This window comes from Xenia sp. Carnegie-2017, unplaced genomic scaffold, assembly GCF_021976095.1.
Source record: "Xenia sp. Carnegie-2017 unplaced genomic scaffold, XeniaSp_v1 HiC_scaffold_43, whole genome shotgun sequence".
In the NCBI taxonomy this organism is placed as follows: Eukaryota; Metazoa; Cnidaria; class Anthozoa; order Malacalcyonacea; family Xeniidae; genus Xenia; species Xenia sp. Carnegie-2017.
In genome coordinates this window covers 23,651-50,372 of record NW_025813508.1, presented here as the reverse complement: position 1 = coordinate 50,372, position 26,722 = coordinate 23,651, and the positions used below count along the sequence as shown (strand labels likewise).

Sequence of the window (26,722 nt, the reverse complement as noted above, 5' to 3'; positions counted from 1 at the left end):
TCAATTGGGAAACTTTAGAGGGATTGAACAATGGCCCCAGGTAGATTTTTCCAAATTTATGGAAGAAGTTTGCTTTTTATTGCACTAATGTAATTTTTCACGTGCTGTAGAGTACTTGGAAGGCTTGTCCTAATTCCCTTTCAAGAAGGAGCAAGAAGTCCTCTCGGAATCGAGAATCAACAGAACGCAAAACTCTAAAACAATGCAATAATGGAAAGAGGGTCTAGTGCTTTTGGGACCATGGTGGCAATTAGCAGATCTGTCGAATACCTCTGCATAACGAGAACTAATGAGCTCTGTCAACAATTTACCATTGAAGCACCGAACATCGACGACCGCTGTTTAAGAAATCATGCACTTTTGGTAGCATTTGCTGAGAAGGTAACTGCCTTATTAACCACATAACATGAAAAATTGAGTAATAGCCAATGACCACTTGCACAATTATGACATAGGTAATACGTCTGGCAAGTATTGATGATCTCTATCCAAGCAATGCCATCGCTTTTTTCAAACAAACAATCCTGCCAGTATGGATGAAGCGATTCTAGAGCAACCAAGCGCAAGTGTCTCATGCAATGCTTCATACAGAACAACCAATTATTGTGGACTTAATAATGAAGGCAATAGAGCACAAAATATCTTGCAAAAACGTTTGTAATAAATTCATAGCACATAGACCAAATTCGTAAAGTAATAATTGTGACATTTCTCATTTCTAGTTACTCACTTGGGTAAATCCAAAAGTGACATTTAAGTCAAGCTCAAGTGGAGTAAGACTTAATGGAGTAGCAGTGGCACTGAAATGGTTTTTTGCTTTGCTAAAAGATCACGGTATTCTGTTTCCGAATGAAAAAAGAGTGAGACAAGAAATTAAGTCTCTCGACATTGGGGTGGTCAATGGGCGAAGCCAGTATTTCAATGCAAATGCAAATGGTGAAAAGATCAGCAGAGGCTCAGATGGAGTAGAAACTGCTTCCAGAAATTGCGTAATTATAAAACAATCTGCATTTGGAAGTGAGAATTGGATTGTTTTTTCGGAAGGTTAGCATTTTTAACAACTAATTTTATACAGATGGAAGCAAGTGCGAAAGGATTACAAATGGAATAGACTGGCTATTCTTCAGTCATGTTATGTTAGTTTCAAAGTATTATCATTATCAGCTTCTTTAAAAATTTATTTAAGAACAGATGCTATTTAAAAAGAAATCTAAAGTGCATATTGACTAAATGTGTGATTGTTTGTCATTGAAAAGCCAAATAATAATAGTCATTATTTTTTTAGCCTTCAACATCTTAGATACAAATATCGCAAGAGACAGCTTGGGGTCCACCACCGAAACCAGCATAAATGATTCAAACACAGCGTCTACGTCTGAAATGGAAATTGGTAAACGCAGCAGACCGTCAACATCTAGAACCAGAAGATACGACTCAAACACACCGTCCACATCCGACAATGAAAATGGAAGAACAAACACATCACGTGACGTAAATGCAAAAGTATTGTGTTTTGTATTCGAGCCAATGGTTCAAGCAGTCAAAGCCATTGTGTTTCCATTGATCTATGTGGGGTTTCATTTTGGGAAGGCAGTGTTGACAATTGGTGTTCAGTTGCCAGATCGTAAATTAAGTTCATAGATTAGTGAACTTTTGACGAACACTCACTTTTAAAGTTGACAAAAGAGAGCATGAACATTTCATCTAGTTGAAGAAAGGCAGGAGACTGTAGTTTCCCATCTTTATGATTTCTGATAGTAAATATGTCAATTATTTTATGAATTTATCGCAATGCTTATTCCATGACAAGACATAACGACACTCGAGTGTGGTTCTGTGATCAGTCACAATATTGTATTCTCATGTGATGCTCTATTACAGTCCATTGTGATGTAATGCGATACATTGTAATGTTGTGATACATTGCAATAATAAAGATGATGCGTTGTTATGCATTGTGATAAATTGTGATGTATTTTGATGTAGTGTGATACATTGTGATGTAGTATGATACATTGTGATGTAGTGTGATGCATTGTGATGCATTGTGATGTATTGTGATGTAGTGTGATGCATTGTGATGTAGTGTGATACATTGTGATGTAGTGTGATGCATTGTGATGCATTGTGATACATTGTGATACATTGTGATACATTGTGATGTAGTGTGATACATTGTTATGTAGAGTGATGTATCACAATATTTCTAGCCGAAGTAGCAAAAAATCTATCGCGCATCAGATGACTATTATTGTCGAACAAGATTTTACAGGCACCTACAAAACAAGAAGCACGGAGGTGATCCGGTTTTGACATTTTGGAAAGCATTTGGAATACTGATGGAAGGTTTGTTGTTAAAAATGTAGAGTATTGTCGTTCTCATTCTGCAGTTGTTGCATTGCATAGTCCATGGCAACAGGTTTTCTCTAGATTTTCTCGTAATTGATTGCCCCATTTTTACTAGTACTTTGTCATTTGATGCATTCTGACTGTTTTAAAACTGTCTGTGTATACTGCACCCTTCAAATAAGAAAATTTTCACTTTGTTTTGTCTCCTGTCATTTCACACATGAAGCTTTACATTTTGCCAGCAGAATTTATGTCAATTTATTGTGGTTGGTCTCTTATCCATCACTAAACTAGCTTGTGCTTGCTTAAAAGCTCTATTTCTTTGTATTTAAAATGATCCAATGATATTTATTAAAATATACTGTATTGTCAATACTTCATAATGGTTGTTACATTGACTTGCAGATTGTCTGTCAGAAGCCATTAGAGAATTTGAATCCATCCAAGAAAGTGAAGAAGTTGTCCTGTGTTGTTTGATGGCATTAATCTATGTACATAAAAAGGCACAATTAATTGACAAGGAAAGTGTACATGAATTGGAAACAAGATTGAAAAAGATTCGAACAAGTGTTGGTGAGAATGCGCTATACTTTGCTGTAATGTTTTTATGGCACACAGGGCATCATGAAAAAGCAAGAGAATATGTTGACAGAATGTTGAAAATGTCCAATGGTTCGAAAGAGGTTTTCTTAACATGCCTTTCACATCATAACCACAATTTAACCTGTCTTCTTTCATATGTACATACAGGGAACTATTTTTATGTGGATGGATTGATCTTACAAGTACACAAGATTCTGCCATTAAGAAATCCATAAAATATTTTGATGAGGCTTTACAGGGGTATGTTAATGTTTTCTCATAAAGACTTTACAATTTTCAATATTTCAATATAATATTTTCCATTTTCAGAGCTAAATCATCAGAGAATATTGATGCATCGTTTGGGAAGGTATGTAAAATACACAAAGCACATAGACAACATCCATGCCATCTTGTCATGTCATGTTTTTCATTTCTCTTTCAAGGCTGCATACCTTGTAAAGAAGAGTAATTTCACTTTGGCACTGGAATTTATTAATAAAGTAAGTTGTTTATTGTGAAATATCTAAGCATTTTAAATGCATTTAAGAAATAAAAGATGTTTACTTTGTTTGCATCGGCTCATGCAAACCAAGGAGATCTTTGGGCGAACTTTAAAGCTGATCAGTGCAATCCCGAGGTCAAAGGATGCCCCAACTCTATAGTTCTCAGTCCCAAACATGTCAGAGGTCTGCATAAGTCAGTGCAAACACAAAAAACATTTTTAATTTCTTTTATAAGACAACAAAAATGCAAAACAGACAAATGAACACAAACGTTTTAATTTTTCACTAAAATATATTCACAATTGATTTGCAAATTCTCTTTTATTGATTGATTCTTTTCATTGGTTGAGCTCAGATCAGTTTTCATTGGCTAATTCAAGCACAGCTATAGACCAATCAGCGCACATGTTTTAATGCTTTTATTTTATAATCTACGTTGTTTTACACAAGCACATAGCTACATATTTTTGGTTAGGTGGTGAGAGTATGGAAGTACATTGAGTTATGTTTCAAACACTTAAAAAATTTATGAAGTTAGCTATTGGCCGTGAGAAGTTTTGTGTGTGCCGTGAGAAGTTTTGTGTGTGCCGTGAGAAGTTTTGTGTGTGCCGTGAGATTTTGTTTGTGCCGTTAGAAGTTTTGTGTGTGCCGTGAGAAGTTTTGTGTGCCGTGAGATTTCGTTTGTGCCGTGAGAAGTTTTGTGTGTGCCGTGACATTTTGTGTGTGCCGTTAGAAGTTTTGTGTGTGCCGTGAGAAGTTTTGTGTGTGCCGTGAGATTTCGTTTGTGCCGTGAGAAGTTTTGTGTGTGCCGTGAGAAGTTTTGTGTGTGCCGTGAGAAGTTTTGTGTGTGCCGTGAGAAGTTTTGTGTGTGCCGTGAGATTTTGTTTGTGCCGTTACACCTGTGGACCACCGTACATCATCACTTGAGTCATCCTATTACATATGAAAATAAAAAATTATCATGATTCTTCCTTTACAACGAAAAAATGTTGAAAAAAAGGACAAACAATAAAAAATGATGTTTAATGACTAATTCGTAAATTTATTTCTAGCAGAATGTATTTGAAAAAATGAAAAGGCAGACAAGACAAGCATACCTGCACAATACACAGGTCCTCTTGATCATTCAAATGTTCAGGTTTGTTGATTCTGTTGCTTAATGGTTCCATTACGATTTCAATATCTATATTGTGATCTTTTAGTTTGTCACTAAACGCATTTCTCACATGCATCTCTACTTCATATCCCTTCCATTCTTTCATCAGCTGGAAGCCTAAAATGATATGACCATTTTCCACTAGATTGACTCTTGCGCTTTGGCGGGGGACAGTGTTTACATTTGGCCCTGACGAAAGGACTATGTCTCGTATGAAAGGACCACTTGGCCCCTTTTTCATTTTTGATAGCTTTTTCCTTGAGGAGCTGCTGCTGTTCAAAATTCGCTTGTTATACTTCATAGCAGGAAAATATTGCCTTGGTTCTATGGACGAAACGGTGGCAAAACTGGTACCTGTGCATTGCACCTCGACATTGCTGTTGATTGTTGTAAATTTATGTCGTGTCCTCGGCCTCCGCGATTAAAAGATCGCGCCACTTCCTCGTTTATAGACGATAATTCAGAGTTTTCACGACATGGTGAAATAACTTCTGACAATTCTTCGACTCGAGCTAAAATGTTGTTAATAAGTTGACCTGCTCTTGGTGACCCGTTGCTCGCATTCGCATCCATCTTACAATTGCTACTGTGAATTTGGCACCACGATGGGCACCCATATATTATGGGCACCACATTTAACACAACAGTCATCACAATAATCATCATCATATTGAACTAAAATTTATCATTCAAAATAGACCAGGCTGAGAAAGGGGAGTAAGTCCCTCAACAGGACTTTATTGCTTTATTGTTTTTATCAATAAATTTCAGTTGAATGCGGTGATGAATTGTGCTGATGATTGTGCTGTTGATTGTGCTGTTGGAAGTAGTGCCAATCTCATATTAGTACCAAATATGCAGTGCTACCATTGAGTTCTATAAGATTTTATGGGACTCAATGAGTGCTACATGACAGCCCTCGTCAGCCTCATGTCCAATCTTTAGGTAGTGCGTGCACTGGTTCTCGACCGGGATTTTTTTCTCGACCGGGATTTTTTTTCGACCGAGATTTTTTTCTAGACCGGGATTTTTTTCTCGACCGGGAATTTTTTCTCACAAAATATTTGCTTTATTGAACTACCATCTGCAAATTCTCAATGATAAACACGTGTTTCTCAACATCGGTTTGCTTTCTCAACGGAGATTTTTTTCTCAACCACCTTTTTTCGAAATGGCTTGCCATATGTTTCAGCAAATTGTGTTCCTGGCTTTATCATGTGATGATATCATTCATTCCATTGACAACTAAGCAATGCAACATTGCTCATTTTCTGTAATCCAACCAATAGGTTTACTGCCAACTACCCACGTGACTCAATTTATCATGTTTCCAATGTAAATAAACATGAGCTACCAAGTACGGTGAAGTGGCAGTCTAGTGGATGCCAAGAAGTACAATTAATAAATTCATTGAATTAGATTGAGCTTCGAAGCAACTTTCATATATTACTTCTTTAAAAGGTGAACTTTAGAATTTTTCTTTGAATAATCATGTGATAAATACCCTTCTACGGCTGATTATGTCATTGCCTTCAATTCAATTTCAACGGTAAAAAGAAGCTTGCATTTCAAATAAATATAGGTGATGATGTTACCACTAAATTATAATTCTTAATAAGCTATCGTGTTCGTTTTTATTGCTGAATGTATGCTTTGCTACTGGCTTTCAAGGTAGGTAATTTTAATCAGGACAATGAATAGCAAGTTAACAAGGAAGGTCGAAGGAATCGTTTCACTTTAGTGCATTTTGATTTAACGGACGATCGACGTTTTTTAACGTTAGTGTTTTGTTAAACTATTCGTTGCAGCTTACATAGTCAACCGAACTAACCGCACCATGCCACATGATTGGGCTAGATTAAGAATTGAGAGTGATAAATATTTACGTAACTGTCTGCATCTTGAAAATTTATGTTTAAATCTTCTCCCAGTTATTCTAAACCACTATGAATCAAATGAAGAAAGAGTTATTTTCTTCATTGGTTAGAGTTAGTGTTTGTTACAATATGAGTACAGATTAAATATGATCCCTTCATAAGCCTTCAATAACAATACACCACTTTGGCGGTTTTCATATATGTGGAAACACGTGTTTGCTAAAGAGAAAAACTCGGACAAACATGGCGGAGTAATTTTATAACAATGGTTACGACGAAGAGGTGCGCTTGGGGAACCTGCAAAAGCGATTCGCGGTATCCTGATCGTTTAAAACGAGACGCAAGTAGAAGCAAAGTATTTTTCTTACATTTTCCTGGGGAGAAATACCATAGCGACAAGCGAGAGCGCTGGATTCGTGCGTGTCATCCAGGTGACAGATTTGTGTGTACGAAAGACAGTTATATTTGTAGTCTTCATTTTGTGGGAGAAAATGGTCTTACTGTAGATAACCCAGACTCTATTTCAGCGATATAAAGTATTGAGAATGTAAGTGTTGACTGCTTTTTTGTCATAAATGTGTGAATTATACGAAAGCTTGCTGAACGCTTAATAAGCTTATACATTCATTTTAAATTCATATAGAAAAGAAAAAGGGAAAACGAAAAAAAACATTGTCGAGGGTATATAATCCGCCACCAAAACGAGCGTCAATCTCCAAAAAAGATGCAGCAGAGGCTCTTCTTTACTTGAGTGAAAGGGAACACGCTAAAAGAGACGCAGCTGAAGGCCACCTATCCTTATCTGAAAATATAGTACAACATCCCGTGATATCGAAAAGGACCAAGACGAACATCTTGTTTTAAAGAAAAAAGATGCTGCTGCTCAAACCAACCTAACTCATGAACATCTTAAAACTTATGCGACTGAGTCATTTGTTAACACCAGCAGTATACAGAAATGCATGTTTTTAGAAAATGTGGTTAATGATTCAGCCCATCATACAGGTATAAAATTTCATTTTTTACTATGTTGATTATAACGGGATATAATTGCTTATGTTGGAAGCTAGTGGAAATAATAAAGGACTTTGTGAGCTACTCTGAATTAATTTATCTGTAGGCCTACCAGTAACATGCATGAGCACTTGAATATGGTAAAAGTAACTGGACTTTTCATGAAGAAAAAATTTGCCATTTTCCCATCTACCACCAATCTCATGCTGCAGGAATGCCTCTTTGGGATCACGATATTTGTGGGTCCACGGACATTTATATTCCACTACAACACTATCGCATTTAGGCATACACTTACAACTTGTAATGTTGTCAGGAGTAGCACCAAGAAAAGGTGTATCTTTTGAAATCATGAAGCCTTTTGAAATTAAACTAAGTTATTTATGTTTATTTGCTTGAACACTATAGTAAGCTTTCCAAGCATCTTGTTCATGTTTCAGTCTCCAATCGAGTGGATTTTTAGGATCATCAACCAAATGTTTTCTCATTGTTGCAACATCTTTTTGTTCTGTTAACAATTTTATGAGAGAAGAAACATCCGTCTCATGTTTCTCAATGGAAGTCTGCTTTGTGTTAATATTCTTAGCTTTTGAGGCAGTTATAAATCCTCTTTTATGAGTGTACCATTCACTACATTGAAATTGCTTTTTAGTGACTGAAGCAATATCCTCAATCTCCTTATTTGAGAAGTGGAGACTTTCTAAGAAGCCATCTGCATTTGCTTGGTGATTGCTTTGCAGATGTTGTATTATCTTTTTTTTCCATTATTCCATGCTTGGATGATTCTTTATCTAATTCTTTATTCTTTTCCAGAATTTCATCCATGCCATACACTTCTTTCTTCAAAATGGATAGTATAGGTGGTTTCTTCTTTATTTCATCCATTGATTTTACTACATTAACAAGTTGTTCATGTAAACAGGGTCCCCTGTCCGTAAATGGACGTGGGTCATAGTCAATGTATTGTTTGTATGCTTCATCTCTTTTTCTTTTCTTTCCTTGATCTTTAAGTCCCACTTTTTTTATTTGAAGATCTTCTAGCTTGCACGGTGCTGTATCAGGCCTTGATCTTCGAATCCATTTACACTCCTTACTTGTAACACTGTCCTCTCCTCTAGAATTAAGCAGATCATCAAGTGAATACAAAGCAGATGATACATGCTTACATCCACCATCTCTACCACCAAGACAACAGCAATACGCATCAAGCACACTGCCACTGTCTACCATATTTTGCATGCAGCAATGCCTGCAGTGACATTGTTGACTTGAACTTCATGAGCAGGCTGATAGCCGTTACATTTTTTAGTATTTGCAGCTTGACCAGTAAAGCTGTGATGTATAATATGTACGACGCATAACTATAGTTGAACATGTAATGCATATTATTTGTGAATAGTGTATGTAATTTCCATAAAGCGTATATGTTGTTTTATTAAAAAAATACAGCACGCTGTGTCAACTTGCTAATATGTAAAAAAACGTCAACGGATTTTTGTTAGTCTTCCGGAAATATCACCAACATATTGCAATCTTTGTCAAGCGAGCGTAATTTGCATGGTCATGAATAAGCTGCTCGATTTAGCAATATCAAATATCAGGCTTGTAAGCTGTAGATTTAAAAAATACACACACTTTTTAATTTTGAATATTAGATACACACAAACGCTTGTTATTACTCGAATATTATTGCTCAGGGCCGGTTGCACAAAGCCTGGATAGCGTTATCCATTGGATAGCAAAAATTTTTTAACTTGTAAAAATGGTGTTTATATTTTTTATACGACAAAAAAATTTCTTAACCCTCGAAACAATGTATTATTTCTGTGATCGCTCAGTTCGAATCTTATACTTTTTTCTTTTTAATATTTTTTATAAAAGTTTAAAAAACCTGCTATCCAGTGGATAACGCTATACTGGCTTCGTGCCACCGCCCCTTGAAGCATAGACAACTGATCGAGTACGCTTTGGAGATAACAGACATTAGGAGAAAAGACTTGCATTCAATGACGTAACGTTTGGCCATGCAACCTTACACAATCAACCGAACTGACTTCAACACACCACTTTATTAGGTTAGATAAAGAATTGAGAGGGATAAGTGTTTACGTAATTGTCTATATCCATGTGTACAGTTAAATCACTATGAACTAACTAATGAAAGAGTTATCTTCTTTACCTGTTAGAGTTAGCACTTGTTGCATTATATGTTCAAAACCAGTTAAATCACTATGAACTAACTAATGAAAGAGTTATCTTCTTTATCTGTTAGAGTTAGCACTTGTTGCATTATATGTTTGGATTTAATTAGATCCTTGCCATAGTTTTCACTGAATTAACATTTTTTTTCTTGTTTTTTTTTGCATGCATACGTATATAGCAAGAATCACGTAATATTGCGTCAGTATCGGCTCGACAAATCGTTGTGTGTAAGCGTAAACGTACCTTAAAACTAACGTCATCTGAAAGCCTTCTTTCGCTCATCAAACTTGTGTTTTTGTCTGTTACTTTTGCCATTATGCTGTACGACATACACATGTTTTTTGATGGAACTACTAACTTTAATACTTTCAATTCTTTTTCTTAGCTTGAAGACAATTAGGTTTTTGAGCAACGGAATAGAAGATTTATTTATGTTTACACATCCAGTTTGGAAATATTTCTTTGGTGTGTTTTTTGTGAAGTTTGTGTACGAGAATGGCAATTTAGTAAGATCGGGTAAGACACAACTACTAGCAGTCCATCGTTTATACTTATGTTTGTTACTTATTCCCTTAATTCCGACAACTTTTCTCCGACAATTTTCTAAATGTTCATTAATTATTTTTATCTCTTTTAGATTCATGTCGCATAACTACGACACCTCAAAATTACTTTGTTCATGCTCCTTTGGGGTCAAACTTGACTCTTAGTTTTTCGTATGAATGTAAAGGAAATATAAGCTGGCCTGAAAATTATTCCGTACAATGGTCCGCTAATGGAGCTATAATTTGTTGGATGTTTATTGATAATGGTTTCTTGGACATTTTTCCGAACCAAGTTGACGATTCATATATGAATTCCACCTTCTCGAGCATAACTTTAAATAACATCTCCATTAAATACAACCGATGGCAAGTCTTGGCGCAACTAACTATCATAGACAAATTCGATACGAGAGTTGGTCTTCGTTCTTATTCTTCACAAATCACAATTTTAGTTACAGGTCAGTGTTTGTTACTTCGCGCCTTCCGCACAGTAGAGGTACAAAATGTTGTCTGCACTGCCACGGAGCATTCATATCATCTGCAAATCTTTTTATGACTGTGTGAGAGCATTTGTGTGCCTTTTTTCTGATAAAAAATGTACCACTCGATAGTCATGTCAAATGATTGCCATTTAAATAGATCTTTTTATTAATGAAATATTTATAATTCAACAGAATTACAAGAAACAAAAAATGCACGAATCAAACCGAAGTTGCAACAAACCACATTACTTTTATTTGTCTATGGTCTCACATGGCGCTGTTAGCACTTGATTACTTAATTTCTCTGAACATTTTGTTTGAAGTAATTAGCATCGTGTCAGTCGTATAAATGAAGATTTAGAGATATGCAACTTTTTCCACCAACAGTTTTGACAATACCAAATTGTGTATATGATTAGCAGTATATTGAAAATATAATCCATTCACCAAATCACTTCATTTTATGAACAGCCAAAGCCCCGAAATCCAGTTGCGTCAGTTTGAACTAAGCTGCCCGTGATCATTTTAGGTTTGGGTGTCCCTCACCCCTGAGTGCCCACTGCGTCTAACTCTGACAACTAAACAACATAAACATTTTCTTAATAATCGTTCGTAGAACACAATACTAACTGGTTTTCAATTCATATACAGAAAAAAAACAATTATAGAATTTTCAATTTACTACCGTTAACACGATTTCAGTAATGACTTTCAATGAGAAATATTCAATGCGTTAGCTAGTCTAAATATAAACGTACTTTTTTATCTTTATTTTTATAAATAGCACCGTCTAGGTTACCCCCTTTGCAAATTAAATGCTTGGGTGTCCATGGCTCTGCCCACCCAGAGCTCATAGGAGAGAAAAAAATAAATATTGGTATTTAAAAAAAGGTGCTAAGTGCCCTTGAAATGTGAATGAAAATAGTCGATTTTTCTGTATTAAATGCGCCAGGAACTCTCGCAGTTTGAAAGATTTGACGGGCAACATCAAATCTGTATATATTATTCACAGTATATTCAGAGAAAAATATGATTGGCTCTCCAAATGGCTTCATTTTATGAACAGTTAAAATCGGCAACGGTTGTGGTAATATAATTTCGTTTGAATGATTGGAATCAAAGATCGTTTTTTGGATTTGTAATTGATAATCACGAATTGTAAAAATAAACAATGATATTTTAAAAAAGGGATGCAAACTGCACTTGAACAATAAGTGAAAATAGTCCATTTTTCTATATTTCCTGCGCCAGGAACCCTCGCAGCTTAGTTCTTAGTATTTTTATTCATAAACATTGCATTTTGATTCTGTTTTGGAAATGCTGCATGCGTATATAGTTATGCATGCATAACAAAAAAGTTTTCTTTAAATTTATATTTGAAAGGTTTATTTTATTCATTTTCATAGCTACATATACTTCCAGCAGCCTGATTACTTCATGGATAAAGGGTAAAGTCATATTTATGATAAAAGTGTGTGTCTACGTTGTCTTATAAATTAAGAAATTAAATATAGCTACTTCATTATATAGGTGGTATGTCTGGTTCTTTGCAAGCTCAAAACTCTGGTGAACCAAAATTTAAATCATCTATGTTGCCAACACTTTTTTTAATGGCCTCAACAATATATCGATCAGAAAGTGGTTAGAGAATATTATTTTTACAATAAATGTACAAGCAGTTGTAGTCTTCGCGCATGTTGCATAATTTGCGTTGCGCACATTTTTGTTTATTTGTTTCATTCATCAATATATGCTTTATTATCTGAGCTTTATTATCTTGGCAACAACGTTAAAATTTTGACTGATGCCGGTCAATGTAGGGTTGGTAGAGGTGGTATGAATGAAAAACTAAAAAAGTTCACTTCTGCTGATAAATTTATGTACACGTAACTACTTTGTTTTTATCCATTGCTGAAGTATTGTGATCAATGCAGTTGTAACTATTTTTATCATTTAGAAACAAAATAATTTTGTTGTGAATTATTGTGTTGTATATTTAACTTTTAACATCAATATCTTGATGGAATTTTAGCGTCCTCTAAAAGGAGCTACATGTTGTCACCATCATCAATGATGTCCTCATTTACAAAAGGTAGGAGATTTTGTTAACAGCAAAGTATGAAAAATTTCGAATTTTCTTTATTTCAATAATTTACTGAGCTCTGAGAAAAGGCTCTCAAAACCTTGAGAAATTTCCTAATAAATTACTATCTTAGCAAATATAATAAATCAATATTCTGGCACAATAATTTGTCACTATATGTCATATTAAGGATGAATTTTTATCTCACCCCACCCTTCTCCCTACAATTGCTTTAGGTTTTCATAACAGTAAGGCTAGTTGTATCCTACTCTTTATGCTTTATTTAGCAGCTGATTCGTTGATGCTTTTTATGTTAAATTAACATTCCTTTGCAAAATGTCAGTTGAAAATGCAAGGTGTTGCTCACTCGGTTATTTTTTGTACAACATGATGGAATGTTAATTTAACATAAAAAACATCAACGAATCAGCTGCTAATGGGCTTGGAACTTTCTTGAAAAAGTGGTATACACATACTCTCTGTACAAAAAGTTTGAAGAGAATTGAGCTTTTAAAATGGCGACTTGTAGTATATCGAGATTCACGTTCTACTTTTGTAGAAACGCCCTTTCTCGTTGAACTGTCATTAAACACATTTATTGTTTCCACAAATAAGTGTTGGGGATGTTAAAAACAGACTTATCGAAATAGTATTATCACGTAGTATTTCTCCCTACAATTGCTTTAGGTTTTCATAACAGTAAGGCTAGTTGTATCCTACTCTTTATGCTTTATTTATATACGACTTTCTCTCAGCATTTGATTATAACAAAATCTCAACGACGACGTCACATGTAGAGAGAATTCAGTCGACAGTTATGGTTGCACCAAATCAATCTGTTCATTTTAACCATGGTATGTTGGTAATTATATTAACATAAATTATGTGTGCTTTAGTTGTCCGTTGTTATCGTGATAAAACACCTTTGCAAAATGTCAGTTGAAGATGCAAGGTGTTGCTCACTTGGTTATTTTTTGTACAACATGATGGAATGTTAATTTAACATAAAAAACATCAACGAATCAGCTGCTAATGGGCTTGGAACTTTCTTGAAGAAAGTTGTATACACATACTCTCTGTACAAAAAGTTTGAAGAGAATTGAGCTTTTAAAATGGCGACTTGTAGTATATCGAGATTCACGTTCTACTTTTGTAGAAACGCCCTTTCTCGTTGAACTGTCATTAAACACATTTATTGTTTCCACAAATAAGTGTTGGGGATGTTAAAAACAGACTTATCGAAATAGTATTATCACGTAGTATTTCTCCCTACAATTGCTTTAGGTTTTCATAACAGTAAGGCTAGTTGTATCCTACTCTTTGCTTTTTTATATACGACTTTCTCTCAGCATTTGATTATAACAAAATCTCAACGACGACGTCACATGTAGAGAGAATTCAGTCGACAGTTATGGTTGCACCAAATCAATCTGTTCATTTTAACCATGGTATGTTGGTAATTATATTAACATAAATTATGTGTGCTTTAGTTGTCCGTTGTTATCGTGATAAAACACCTTTGCAAAATGTCAGTTGAAGATGCAAGGTGTTGCTCACTTGGTTATTTTTTGTACAACATGATGGAATGTTAATTTAACATAAAAAACATCAACGAATCAGCTGCTAATGGGCTTGGAACTTTCTTGAAGAAAGTTGTATACACATACTCTCTGTACAAAAAGTTTGAAGAGAATTGAGCTTTTAAAATGGCGACTTGTACTATATCGAGATTCACGTTCTACTTTTGTAGAAACGCCCTTTCTCGTTGAACTGTCATTAAACACATTTATTGTTTCCACAAATAAGTGTTGGGGATGTTAAAAACAGACTTATCGAAATAGTATTATCACGTAGTATTTCTCCCTACAATTGCTTTAGGTTTTCATAACAGTAAGGCTAGTTGTATCCTACTCTTTATGCTTTATTTATATACGACTTTCTCTCAGCATTTGATTATAACAAAATCTCAACGACGACGTCACATGTAGAGAGAATTCAGTCGACAGTTATGGTTGCACCAAATCAATCTGTTCATTTTAACGATGGTATGTTGGTAATTATATTAACATAAATTATGTCTGCTTTAGTTGTCCGTTGTTATCGTGATAAAACACCTTTGCAAAATGTCAGTTGAAGATGCAAGGTGTTGCTCACTTGGTTATTTTTTGTACAACATGATGGAATGTTAATTTAACATAAAAAACATCAACGAATCAGCTGCTAATGGGCTTGGAACTTTCTTGAAGAAAGTTGTATACACATACTCTCTGTACAAAAAGTTTGAAGAGAATTGAGCTTTTAAAATGGCGACTTGTAGTATATCGAGATTCACGTTCTACTTTTGTAGAAACGCCCTTTCTCGTTGAACTGTCATTAAACACAATTATTGTTTCCAAAAATGAGTGTTGGGGATGTTAAAAACAGACTTATCGAAATAGTATTATCACGTAGTACAACAAATGACAGATGTAGGCTCCCACATATTTTACTGTTATTTCACCTCTTATTAGTTCTTAAAAGGATTTTGGTATCGTGTTGTAACGTTACCAATTTGCACAATAAAAGAGTTTTAAATTAACTAATAGATAACATTTAACCGTTGTCAATACAGCAGTAGATACACAGGTATAACGTCATTTGTAATCAGAACTAAAAAAGTATTCACGAGCCGCCGTTTTATCTAATACAATCGAAAAAATTCACAAACTAAACTGCTAACAGTTTGTTTTCTTTGTTCCCCAACACTTGAAAAATTGAAAAGTCTTGATTTTGCAAATATCACGCGTACATGATCTAATAGGATTAAAGAAATGGTATTGACTGGTATTGAGTAGATTAGTCACGTGATTAAATGCGATTAGCTAACAGATGAACAAACATTGGCTAATCAATTTTGTTAAAATTTTGTTATCGACAGTTTTTCAGCAGTTTTACAAATTATCGTTTACAAACGGGGTTTTTTCTTTTTTTTTGCTCAAATACGTCGATTGCTTCAACTCGGTATTTTTAATGTCTTCATTTGCCCATTCTACGATAAATTTAGGTAAATATTCCAGCAATTTCACCGTTCGTTTTTCATTTAAATACAAGAAATTTCTGTGACGTTAATTCCTTGCGTATGTTCACTTATGGATCATAGCTCTCGACCAATGAAATTTTCGAATTCTTATGGTTATTATTTAATTTGTGATAGATCATTACCCAGTCTCAGATGAAAAGCAACGAGTTGCATGGACGTGGATATTTATATGTTTTAGTGCTGTGGTTATCGTGATTATAAGCATAACGTTGCTTACTATATACAGTTGGAAGATTTTATTACGATACAGGCACTCGGTTGTGTGTTGGTTGTTATATTAAATTAAACAGGTGTGTCTTATATGTTTAATGTTTATGCATGGTCCCTTATTAAATTTAAGTTGTGTTTTAGTACTGATAACATTGCGCTCTCGATGAAAAGATTCTGTAACTATAAAAAGATTTTGTAAATTTTGACATTAGAACCATGGGATTTTCTTTTGAAATTGTATTGGCATATTGTTTTAACACTTATTTACGTGGCAACTATCTTCATTTTTTTCCGGGTTATCAATAGGGGAACATCTACTCTCTAGCTTTTTTTCAATCGCTTAGATACTTTCTTTCCGATGACATAGATAGAAGATAATATTCAGAAAGGGAGTTAAAGTGCACCTCCAGGCAAAATTTTTTATTGGTTATATCGAATCTATGTATGATGGCCAGCATATATGCGAAAAAATTTTTAAATCGGTTATATCTTTCCTTTTTTATGGCGGTTTGAAGTTGACAAAAATGCACTTCTTGATGGACCATGTCCGTCGTTACAAGAACCTGGAACGAGCAAATTTTATGACGTCACGCAAGGTACTCGTCAAAGTAAGGCCGTTGTTTTTAAATACATTACGTGCAGTTTATGAAAACTAAAAACATGGTTAATATAATAGCTGTGTGGCGGCAAATTGCACGAATAAGTCATGTCTTAGTTCCGGTATAAGTCTCCACACAATACCCTACTTTAATGACAATCGACCTGAAGCCAGGAGAAGAAGAAAAATATGGGCTGACTTCGTCAAAGCAAAACGGGTCTTTGAACCTTCGAAGACGTCGACCCTTTGTTCGGCACATTTTACGCCCGAGGATTTCGAGCGACGCTTTGCTATTTTGCCTGGTCAAACAAAGCCGAATAGACCACTTTGGCGGTTTTATTTGAATAAAAACACGTGCTCGCTAAGTGAAAAACTCGGACAAACATGGCGGAAGTCATAACAATGACTAATTTGCTATATGAAATAGAAATATGTTTCGCTCTCTTGCAAAATAAATTTTAACATTTCTTTATTTCAAAATATAAGTGCTTAAATGGAAGAAAGGTTACGTGAAGAGAAATTCAAAGCTATGAAACTGCCAGAATTAAAAAGTTAACTGCAGAGTAGAGGTATAACCGTAAGTAGTTACCTCAAGCCGGGACTAGTAGCCATTGCATGTGCAGTGGAAAAAATGAACATTCCATTGATCCCGCAAGTCAGTATAGCCAAGCAGCAAGTAAATTTAAGTTGTCGTTTGACCATCCATGACGTTGAGCTGCCGGATCCATTTACGATTAATGTTTCAAATGATTTTAAAAATTCACCCCCGTTCGGGCGATTCGGCTTGTTTGATATATTTAATCATCTTATATATCATTCATCGGAATACGACAAACAGGGTCGTGCAGCCTATAAGTCGTTCGAGAACTATCGTTTGTTTTACGATGGATATGTTGAGTCTGCTAACAGCATACAGGCAAGATGCTGGGGTCCATGTTTATATAGGCAAGGTTAAGCCTACAATGAAAGAAATGACTAAAGATGGTAAAGACGTTTACGATTTATGGTTTATATTGGAAGGAAACGGGTCTAATCGCTGCAGTGTGCTTGATGCGTATTGCTGTTGTCTTGGTGGTAGAGATGGTGGATGTAAGCATGTATCATCTGCTTTGTATTCTCTTGATGATCTGCTTAATTCTAGAGGAGAGGATAGTGTTACAAGTAAGGAGTGTAAATGGATTCGAAGATCAAGATTCTCATTCATCTGTTAAAAGTGAGTTCTTATCATGCCACCAATAAAATATATTGTGCAAATAAATCTTGCTATATGCATTATTTGGTAGGTCCCACAGCAGGAAATCTCTTCAAATCTCTGTGCTGTTTTTGTATCACTTTTTATTAAATACTTTTTGAAGGTAATTATGGAAACTACATGTTTCTTCAAGTTAGAGCTTAATAATAGGAAAGATATACTCAATGCAATAACATAGGGAAGAGTGCTTACTTTTTCAATCTCGCAACATTTTTTAGGATATTGAAAAATATGAGAAATGTCCCAATGATTTCATTGTCGTGGAACATAAATGGTTCAGTAACAAGGATGCCACAATGGAAATAAATAAATGGCACAGAACTTTGCACACATTGTTTACTCTGCATTGATCTAAGTTTATCAACACAAAGGAATATTTTATTGTATATTTTTTAAAACTTCTATATACAATGTTTTTAAGGTGATGCAATAATCTGTGGTTGCAAATTAACAAATGCTGCACAGATAGATGCAACAGAATCAATATATGGTTTCATTGTTAATGGGATTACACCTTGTAATATACTAAATGACTTCAGTTGTTGAATAATTCTTTCAATGTGAATCCTCTTTGTAGCCACTCTCCTTGTCATTGTTGTTGCACCAGTGCCAACATTACCTTTATGCTTAATTGGAGGTGAAATTAAACGGACATGTTGAAGGGCAAGTAAATCATGGATATTAAATCCTTTGTCAGCCATCCCCTGCAGCTAACTCTTCCAACAATCCACATCTCTTGATGATTTCCTTGTCGCTTATGCAACCACTGAACAATGTAGAGATATAGTTGATATGTAGAAGCGGTGACGTAGAAATAAATAGTTTGAAGGTGTTTCTGCCTTTGTAGTTACTATGTGTCCGATGTTGACTTGAAGGAAGAGAAGGTTTTTGTATATAGAATTCTGTGCAATCAATTATTGCACGAAGATATGGATTAGATTCGTAAACTTTAGGCCGGGTTATTCCTTCCATGTCTTTCAAAGTGGTAAATGGAATAAATCACTTTAATTCCTTCTCAAGAAACTTCACCCATGTCAAGAATATGCTGCTACCAACAGTTTCTGACACTCCAAATAAATCACATAACATCTTGAGACTAGGGAATCTTTTGATCCTGACCAATGTGAATATAAATTGCTCATAAACTGAAAGTTTAGCCCATGTAGAAGTTTTGTGGATCTATAAAAATGATTAAGTGCTTATCATTCATTATACATAGGGAGCTATTAACTGCATTACACAACTATTAACTTGAGTATTTACTTGAGCAATATGTATGATTATATATTACTGTACCCTAGCACTGCTCTTTTTTCTTGTTTATATTTTGCTGTTTTCTTCCCTTTCCATTTGATAAGCCTGGAAGCCTTTGCTTTCACGAACTCAAAAAGTATTTTCAACATTTCACCTGGTAGGCCTACAGATAAATTAATTCAGAGTAGCTGACAAAGTCCTTTATTATTTCCACTAGCTTCCAACATAAGCAATTATATCCCGTTATAATCAACATAGTAAAAAATGAAATTTTATACCTGTATAATGGGCTGAATCATTAACCACATTTTCTAAAAACATGCATTTCTGTATACTGCTGGTGTTAACAAATGACTCAGTCGCATAAGTTTTAAGATGTTCATGAGTTAGGTTGGTTTGAGCAGCAGCATCTTTTTTCTTTAAAACAAGAAGTTCGTCTTGGTCCTTTTGGATATCACGGGATGTTGTACTATTTTCACATAAGGATAGGAGGCCGTCAGCTGCGTCTCTTTTAGAGTGTTCCCTTTCGCTCAAGCAAAGAAGAGCCTATGCTGCATCTTTTTTGGAGATTGACGCTCATTTTGGTGGCGGATTATATACCCTCGTCATTGGTTTTTTCGTTTTCCCGTTAGTTTTCTTCTCTATATGAATTTAAAATGATGTATAAGCTTATAAAACGTTGAGCAAGCTTTCGTATAATTCACACATTTATGACAAAAAAGCAGTCAACACTTACATTCTCAATACTTTGTATCGCTAAATAGGGTCTGGGTTATCTACAGTAGGACCATTTTCTCCCACAAAATGAAGACTACAAATATAACTAACTTTCGTACACACAAATCTGTCACCTCGATGACACGCACGAATCCAGCGCTCTCGCTTGTCGCTATGGTATTTCTCCCCAGGAAAATGTAAAAAAAATACTTTGGTTCTACTTGCGTCTCGTTTGAAACGATCAGGATACCGCGAATCGCTTTTGCAGGTTCCCCAAGCGCACCTCTTCGTCGTAACCATTGTTATAAAATTCCGCCATGTTTGTCCGAGTTTTTCTCTTTAGCAAACACGTGTTTCCACATTTTTGAAAACCGCCAAAGTGGTCTATTACCAGAAGCTAAAGAGCGATGATCTAGGGGTTTGTGTTTATCCCAGCATACATGCTGTGGCGGTGAAAAGTTCCAGTGAACTGGTCGTGCAAAGTGCTAGAGATAGACGCATGGTGAGTAAGTTTTGATTTGATTCAACATATTTTTGTTTTGAATTTATTTGCAATGTTTAGTCCTACTATGTAATTTTACTTAAAATATACGTTTTCTTTTCATGTGAAGATGATAAAAAGTATGCAGCAAGGAAAGGCATCTTGAAAGTATGAAGTCGTCACTGAACTATTAACATCACTGAATGTCTATAAAAGAGGAAGTATTGTTTCATTGTCATTGTTTCCACTTTTTGACATAATTTTTCTGGTTGGATGTTCTGTTACATACAGAAATTAGGAAAGTGCTTTCCAAAATTGCCAAAGAGAAGGACTGCGAGGCATTACACGATTGGATCAGGCCAATTGATAATCACCTGCATTGGAGTGCCACCTCAACATTTGATGGGAATGGCCTTGTTATATTGGCCAAATTCAAGTCATTCCTACAACATATTGTAAACATACACTCATGTCACAGTAACCCGTTGTTTGCAAAATGTGCCCATGGTAGTAGCATTCCAGATAGAAAGTGGCTGACCGTTGGTAAGTTCAAATAATGTATATATATTTTGTGTAAACTGTGTACAATGAACACTATGCCAAAGATCAAAATATGACATTATTTCTTAGTACATGTACAAATGGTGGTGCAGCCAGCCACACTTAACTTGACCAAATCTGGAGGCTAGCAATTTTAATTTATACAAGTACAGGTTTAATATAAAATGGAGTTACATGATTTAATTTGTTTTTATATCTAGATTCACCCCTTCATAAAAAGATTTGCAATGCTTTGACAAACAAACGACTGGTAGATGGGATCAAACAAGCTTCTCCATTAGAACAAACTAGCTGTTTGGAGGGCTTTCACAGTGTTTTAAATCATTTTGCCCCCAAAATGATTGCATACTGTTATGCTGGACAGTATTGCAGGTGGGAAAATGAACTATCATTTACTAAAATGTCTGTTGTTACTAGTTATAGTTGTATATAATACCTTTTACTCAAAACACAGTTTTTCTTTTTATTAAAGGACAAATAAGATGAATGCAAAGAGCAATTGCAATTTATGTGAATCCTGTTTTTAGGCATATTTTAGCTGTTGTGCACTTTAACAACAACCTCAGGAGAGAAATCAAAACAAATCCTGACCAATCAGAAAGAGTCAAAATTAGCTACCCAAAGTTTAAAATGGGAGGCCATAATTGAAATGTTACAGTTGCACAGAATTTTGGTAAGTTTTTGATTATCTAGATGATGTAATCCTGTTGTTTGAAGATGTTTGGAAATAAAGACATTAAACATTATTTGCAGGATATGTGCAAGACATTTATGAGAATTTTCTGTCAGCTAGCAAGAGGGACATGGCTGATGCAATGGTAAAGCTGAAAGAAATGTGCCCGCCTCAATGAATTCAATGCTTACTAAGCAAACAAAGCAAGAAGCATTGAAGAAAAGTCTGACAGGATGCAAATCACTGTCCAACATTTTCAACCCAGTATTCCAGGTAAGATTTTTATGCTAAAAGATTGTTGTTCATAATTTGTTCTAGTTTTGACTAAACCACATTCAAATTTGGATTTGTACTCAGTGAACATGTAAACACTAGATAAATTTAGTTGTCAAAACCTGGAAAGCTTAATTTGTCTTTGCAGTGTTACAATATCAAGAACAGTTGAGGAGAGACAACAGTAAAGCAAGTACTGGTGATGTGACACCCAGACATTGCAGAACATGTGGACAACCAATGAGGGGTCACAAAATGTCAAAGATTGTCCAAAAAACTATAGCTAAAGGAGCATCAACCTACCAATTTAGTTTTCACCTGTCCATAAAATTATAAGCAATACCTCTTTTAAGATCTATATTTTACAACGCACTCTCACCCCAGCTTTTTTTTACATTTTTGCATTCTTTATACATCTTGGAAAATTTAACTAATCTGAATCATCAGAATATCCAGTAAAATTTTCTTTATCAACTACTGGAAATGTTTTTCTTATTGCCATGTAGGCACATGCAGGTAGTGGGAATCGCCTATTACCAAGGAGACCATATACCAGTCTTGTAAATTCTCTATAGGAGATGCTGCGTAGAAAGCTAAAATAGAAACTTCAGTATTAGATTATGTGAATTAATGAAGTCCATTGTGGGATTATATGTTTTATGATTTGTTCATGAAAAGAACTACCTATTCTGTCCTGAAATTCTAGTGTATTTGCTTTTATTTTTCGTTTTCAACTTGCTGGCAGCCATCTTCAAACTCCACTTTTCAAGGCATACGGAGTTAAATCCAGGATGTTGAATGATGCATTTCGCATTAATTATACCTTCGGCTTGGAGATCGCTAATCACTTCGTCGCTTTTCATTGCTTCATGGCATCCATCAAGTTCAAAACAACAATGGCATTCGTTATTGTTTACGAGTAGCGTCACATCACAATTTCCGCACTGACACCACTCGTCCACTTTTACAGAGCCGTCCAGTCTTTTGCCGAGCTTTTCTTGTAGTTCTAAACGTTTTTTTCCTGACTGTTGTAATTTTCCAACCACTCTTCGTCTGCCAAAGGCTCGTCAGCATATGCTAGGCCCACGTTTTCTTGATTAAAATCTTTGTTAGAATTTCTAACCTCAGAACATTCGATCATGTAACCGGGAATAAAATTAATATCGGAGTCGTCAGACTGATAATCCTCCGAATCACATTCCCAATCTATTACATCCTTATCCATGATAGCTCTGACAAAAACAAACTACATCTTCGTCCGACCACGTGCAACAAGATTGTATATGCCTAATAAGCGCATTTATCTGAGACAATCAAAGAAAAAAGCCGACTACCTTGCATGACGTCAGAAAATGCGCTAGACACAGACTCCTTGATACGACGGACAGGGTCCTCAAAGGCCAATTTTTAAACCGCCATAAAAAAGGAAAGATATAACCGATTTAAAAAATTTTTCGCATATATGCTGGCCATCATACATAGATTCGATATAACCAATAAAAAATTTTGCCTGGAGGTGCACTTTAAGGTAGCTGCAGCATCTTTTAATGCCGAGGAACTAACAGCAAGTGATCAGTAACTGGCATATATGTACATAATTTAATTGAACGAATAATAAAACTTGATTTTGGAATACTAATGATGTGTGTTTATATTTAATATAACTTGGTGAAAAAACTAAGAATTGCGATGAAGTTGTTCAAAGGAATGCACTTCAACACAACAGACTATACCTCAAAACCCAATTAAGATGAGACAACTCGATTAATCGACGATACCTTACATGAAGGGGGGGGGGAGGATTTCATATGAACATACTGAATATTCAAAATGGGTTAATCGAAACGCGATGTCAAGTGATAAAACAAAACTTTAAAGTAATGAAAATAGAATTAACCACAAAACTCAAAATATTAAAAACGACTAATATTCGATTGTTAAGAAATATGCGTTAACTCAAAAGTGAATGATTTTAGCTTTCTGTCATATGAATGAGGGGTAAAAGGGTTTTTTACCACTCTTGTAGCATCTAACAGTGTATTTGTTTTATAGCACGCAGTATTTTCTTGAATCTAGTAAGCCCGACAAAAGTCTATTCGAGCCAATGGTTCAAGCAGTCAAAGCCATTGTGTTTCCATTGATCTATGTGGGTTTCATTTTGGGAAGGCAGTGTTGACAATTGGTGTTCAGTTGCCAGATCGTAAATTAAGTTCATAGATTAGTGAACTTTGACGAACACTGAAATATTGTTTAGTGAGTTTCTTTTAAATTTTACGAAATTTTTAATAAAAAAAGTATTCAATTCTAACGACTGGACTGCAATACCTCGACAATGGTCCAAAATCATTGAAAATTTCTGAGTTAATCAGACGTGTTCCAGCAATTCCCAATGTCAAAAGTTAATATAAAACTTTTGACAAAAGAGAGCATGAACATTTCATCTAGTTGAAGAAAGGCAGGAGACTGTAGTTTCCCATCTTTATGATTTCTGATAATAAAATCTTTCAATTATTTTATGAATTTATCGCAATGTTTATTCCATGACAAGACATAACGACACTCGAGTGTTGTTCTGTGATCAATCACAATATTGTATTCTCATGTGATGCGCTATTACAGTCTATTGGGATGTAATGCGATACATTGTAATGCTGTGATACATTGCAATAATAAAGATGATGCGTTGTTATGCATTGTGATAAATTGTGATGTAATTTGATGTAGTATGATACATTGTGATGTAGTATGATGCATTGTGATGTAGTATGATACATTGTGATGTAGTATGATACATTGTGATGCATTGTGATACATTGTGATACATTGTGATGTAGTGTGATGCATTGTGATGTAGTATGATACATTGTGATGTAGTGTGATGCATTGTGATGCATTGTGATACATTGTGATACATTGTGATGTAGTGTGATGGATTGTGATACATTGTGATGCATTGTTATGCATTGTGATGCATTGTGATGTAGTGTGATGCATTGTGATACATTGTGATATATTGTGATGTAGTGTGATGGATTGTGATACATTGTTATATAGTGTGATGGATTGTGATGCATTGTGATGTAGTATGATACATTGTGATGTAGTGTGATGCATTGTGATGCATTGTGATACATTGTGATACATTGTGATGTAGTGTGATGGATTGTGATACATTGTGATGTAGTGTGATGCATTGTTATGCATTGTGATGCATTGTGATGTAGTGTGATGCATTGTGATACATTGTGATATATTGTGATGTAGTGTGATGGATTGTGATACATTGTGATGTAGTGTGATGCATTGTGATGCATTGTGATACACTGTGATATATTGTGATGTAGTGTGATGGATTGTGATACATTGTGATGTAGTGTGATGCATTGTGATGCATTGTGATGCATTGTGATGCATTGTGATACACTGTGATATATTGTGATATATTGTGATGCATTGTGATGCATTGTGATACATTGTGATGTAGTGTGATGCATTGTGATGCATTGTGATACATTGTGATATATTGTGATATATTGTGATGTAGTGTGATGGATTGTGATACATTGTGATGTACTGTGATGCATTGTGATAACAAACGATGACGAACGCTGTTGTGTGACATCACAAACTTTTATACTGTTTAGCCAAAAAATATATTTTGCATGGTATATCACAGTACATCACAATGTATCACAATGCATCACACCACATCACAATGTACCACAATCCATCACAATGCATCACAATGCATCACAATGCATCACACTACATCACAATGCATCACAATGTATCACACTACATCACAATGCATCACACTACATCACAATGTATCCCTGCCATGTGTGACATATCCTTTTGTAAGAAAAATCCCTGCCATGTGCGACATATCCTTATGTTGTTATTTTATAGGTAAAAAGACATTTAATAAAATTAAACTTTTCACTTACAAAATTTGCAGCTCACAACAAACCTAGCAGCACCTAGTCATCAATTACCATTATTCATGTAGGAAGCAAGTTGTCTACTCCATTTAAGGAACTCTGATGCCTATAATGTTTCTAACATTGCTCATTTCTTGGTAACAACATGTTTTCTTATAAATACCTTATGACTTTAATGAAGAAAACTTTCAACACTTGCTCCTCTGTTTTGTAGAATATGTTTGCTATTGGAAATCATTTTTGCATAGTCTTCAAATTTCTATTACCAAAACCCATTTACAAGTATTTTCAGGTATTACCAAAACCCATTTACAAGTATTTACAAGTATTAAAACAATGTTATGATACTACATTCATCACATTGGTTACATGTTTTTCATTTGACATTTTCCTGCCCTGGAGAAATGTCTATTTGTTAATTATTTATTATTTCTTGTTTGTATATTCTTTTTTGTTTAGATGTTTCCATTCTGAAACAAGGTAAGAAAAATATTTTGTGGTTTTATGTCCAGTTAAGTGTCTTCAAGGTCTTTTTTAAGTACTTATTTATTTTGTATTTTATATTTTATATTTTGTATTTTATACTTTGTATTTTATCTTACAGGTGGAAAGATTGAACTCTTTGTGAAGAATAGCTTTTCAAGTATTTGTATAAATTATATTTTGTGATAATTCCAATTTTATTTACTGGATTAAAAGTACTTTTTTATCATAACAGGTAACTCAAAGTCTTGTTGTATTATCAAGGTACAATGAATATGTTTTCCTCACGATTGGTATAGTATTTTTCATTTACCAACTCATTTATATTTGCTTTTTAGTTTGAATATCATTCATGCTGACATAAAACCTGAAAATATTCTCTTCACAGATGGTATGTGTTTAAA

The 26,722-nt window shown here is 34.8% G+C and overlaps 4 protein-coding genes and 1 long non-coding RNA gene across 6 annotated transcripts; 3 read left to right on the top strand and 2 right to left on the bottom strand.

Moving 5' to 3' along the window:
- The first annotated feature begins 2,129 nt into the window (after nt 1-2,129).
- On the top strand, nt 2,130-5,173 carry LOC124456191. The gene is made up of 7 exons (XM_047006690.1): nt 2,130-2,346; nt 2,755-3,032; nt 3,100-3,192; nt 3,262-3,301; nt 3,378-3,434; nt 4,490-4,575; nt 4,739-5,173. The coding sequence occupies exons 2-7, from the start codon at nt 3,019-3,021 to the stop codon at nt 5,016-5,018; spliced, it is 570 nt and encodes a 189-aa protein (XP_046862646.1). The 5' UTR covers nt 2,130-2,346; nt 2,755-3,018; the 3' UTR covers nt 5,019-5,173.
- Nucleotides 5,174-5,661: 488 nt separating this feature from the next.
- On the top strand, nt 5,662-16,320 carry LOC124456190. Of its 2 annotated transcripts, XM_047006688.1 has the most exons (10): nt 5,662-6,054; nt 10,072-10,202; nt 10,324-10,689; nt 12,120-12,161; nt 12,244-12,354; nt 12,746-12,805; nt 13,552-13,650; nt 14,146-14,244; nt 14,743-14,841; nt 15,990-16,320. In XM_047006688.1, the coding sequence occupies exons 2-10, from the start codon at nt 10,118-10,120 to the stop codon at nt 16,154-16,156; spliced, it is 1,128 nt and encodes a 375-aa protein (XP_046862644.1). In that variant the 5' UTR covers nt 5,662-6,054; nt 10,072-10,117; the 3' UTR covers nt 16,157-16,320. The 2 variants fall into 2 exon arrangements, with proteins under 2 accessions (XP_046862644.1, XP_046862645.1); XM_047006689.1 differs by lacking the exon at nt 14,743-14,841.
- Nucleotides 16,321-18,893: 2,573 nt separating this feature from the next.
- LOC124456173 lies at nt 18,894-20,225 on the bottom strand. The gene is made up of 3 exons (XM_047006674.1): nt 20,157-20,225; nt 19,468-19,735; nt 18,894-19,352 (listed from the first exon to the last, which is right to left on the bottom strand). Exons 1-3 carry the CDS (start codon nt 20,223-20,225, stop codon nt 19,216-19,218), a joined length of 474 nt encoding a protein of 157 aa, XP_046862630.1. The 3' UTR covers nt 18,894-19,215.
- A 105-nt stretch (nt 20,226-20,330) lies between these two features.
- LOC124456192 lies at nt 20,331-21,558 on the top strand. The gene is made up of 4 exons (XR_006952155.1): nt 20,331-20,408; nt 20,518-20,930; nt 21,149-21,320; nt 21,476-21,558. It is a non-coding gene; the product is annotated as an uncharacterized LOC124456192 (long non-coding RNA).
- A 679-nt stretch (nt 21,559-22,237) lies between these two features.
- On the bottom strand, nt 22,238-23,119 carry LOC124456172. Its single transcript, XM_047006673.1, has 3 exons — nt 23,018-23,119; nt 22,579-22,919; nt 22,238-22,487 (listed from the first exon to the last, which is right to left on the bottom strand). Exons 1-3 carry the CDS (start codon nt 23,117-23,119, stop codon nt 22,325-22,327), a joined length of 606 nt encoding a protein of 201 aa, XP_046862629.1. The 3' UTR covers nt 22,238-22,324.
- Nucleotides 23,120-26,722: the final 3,603 nt, after the last annotated feature.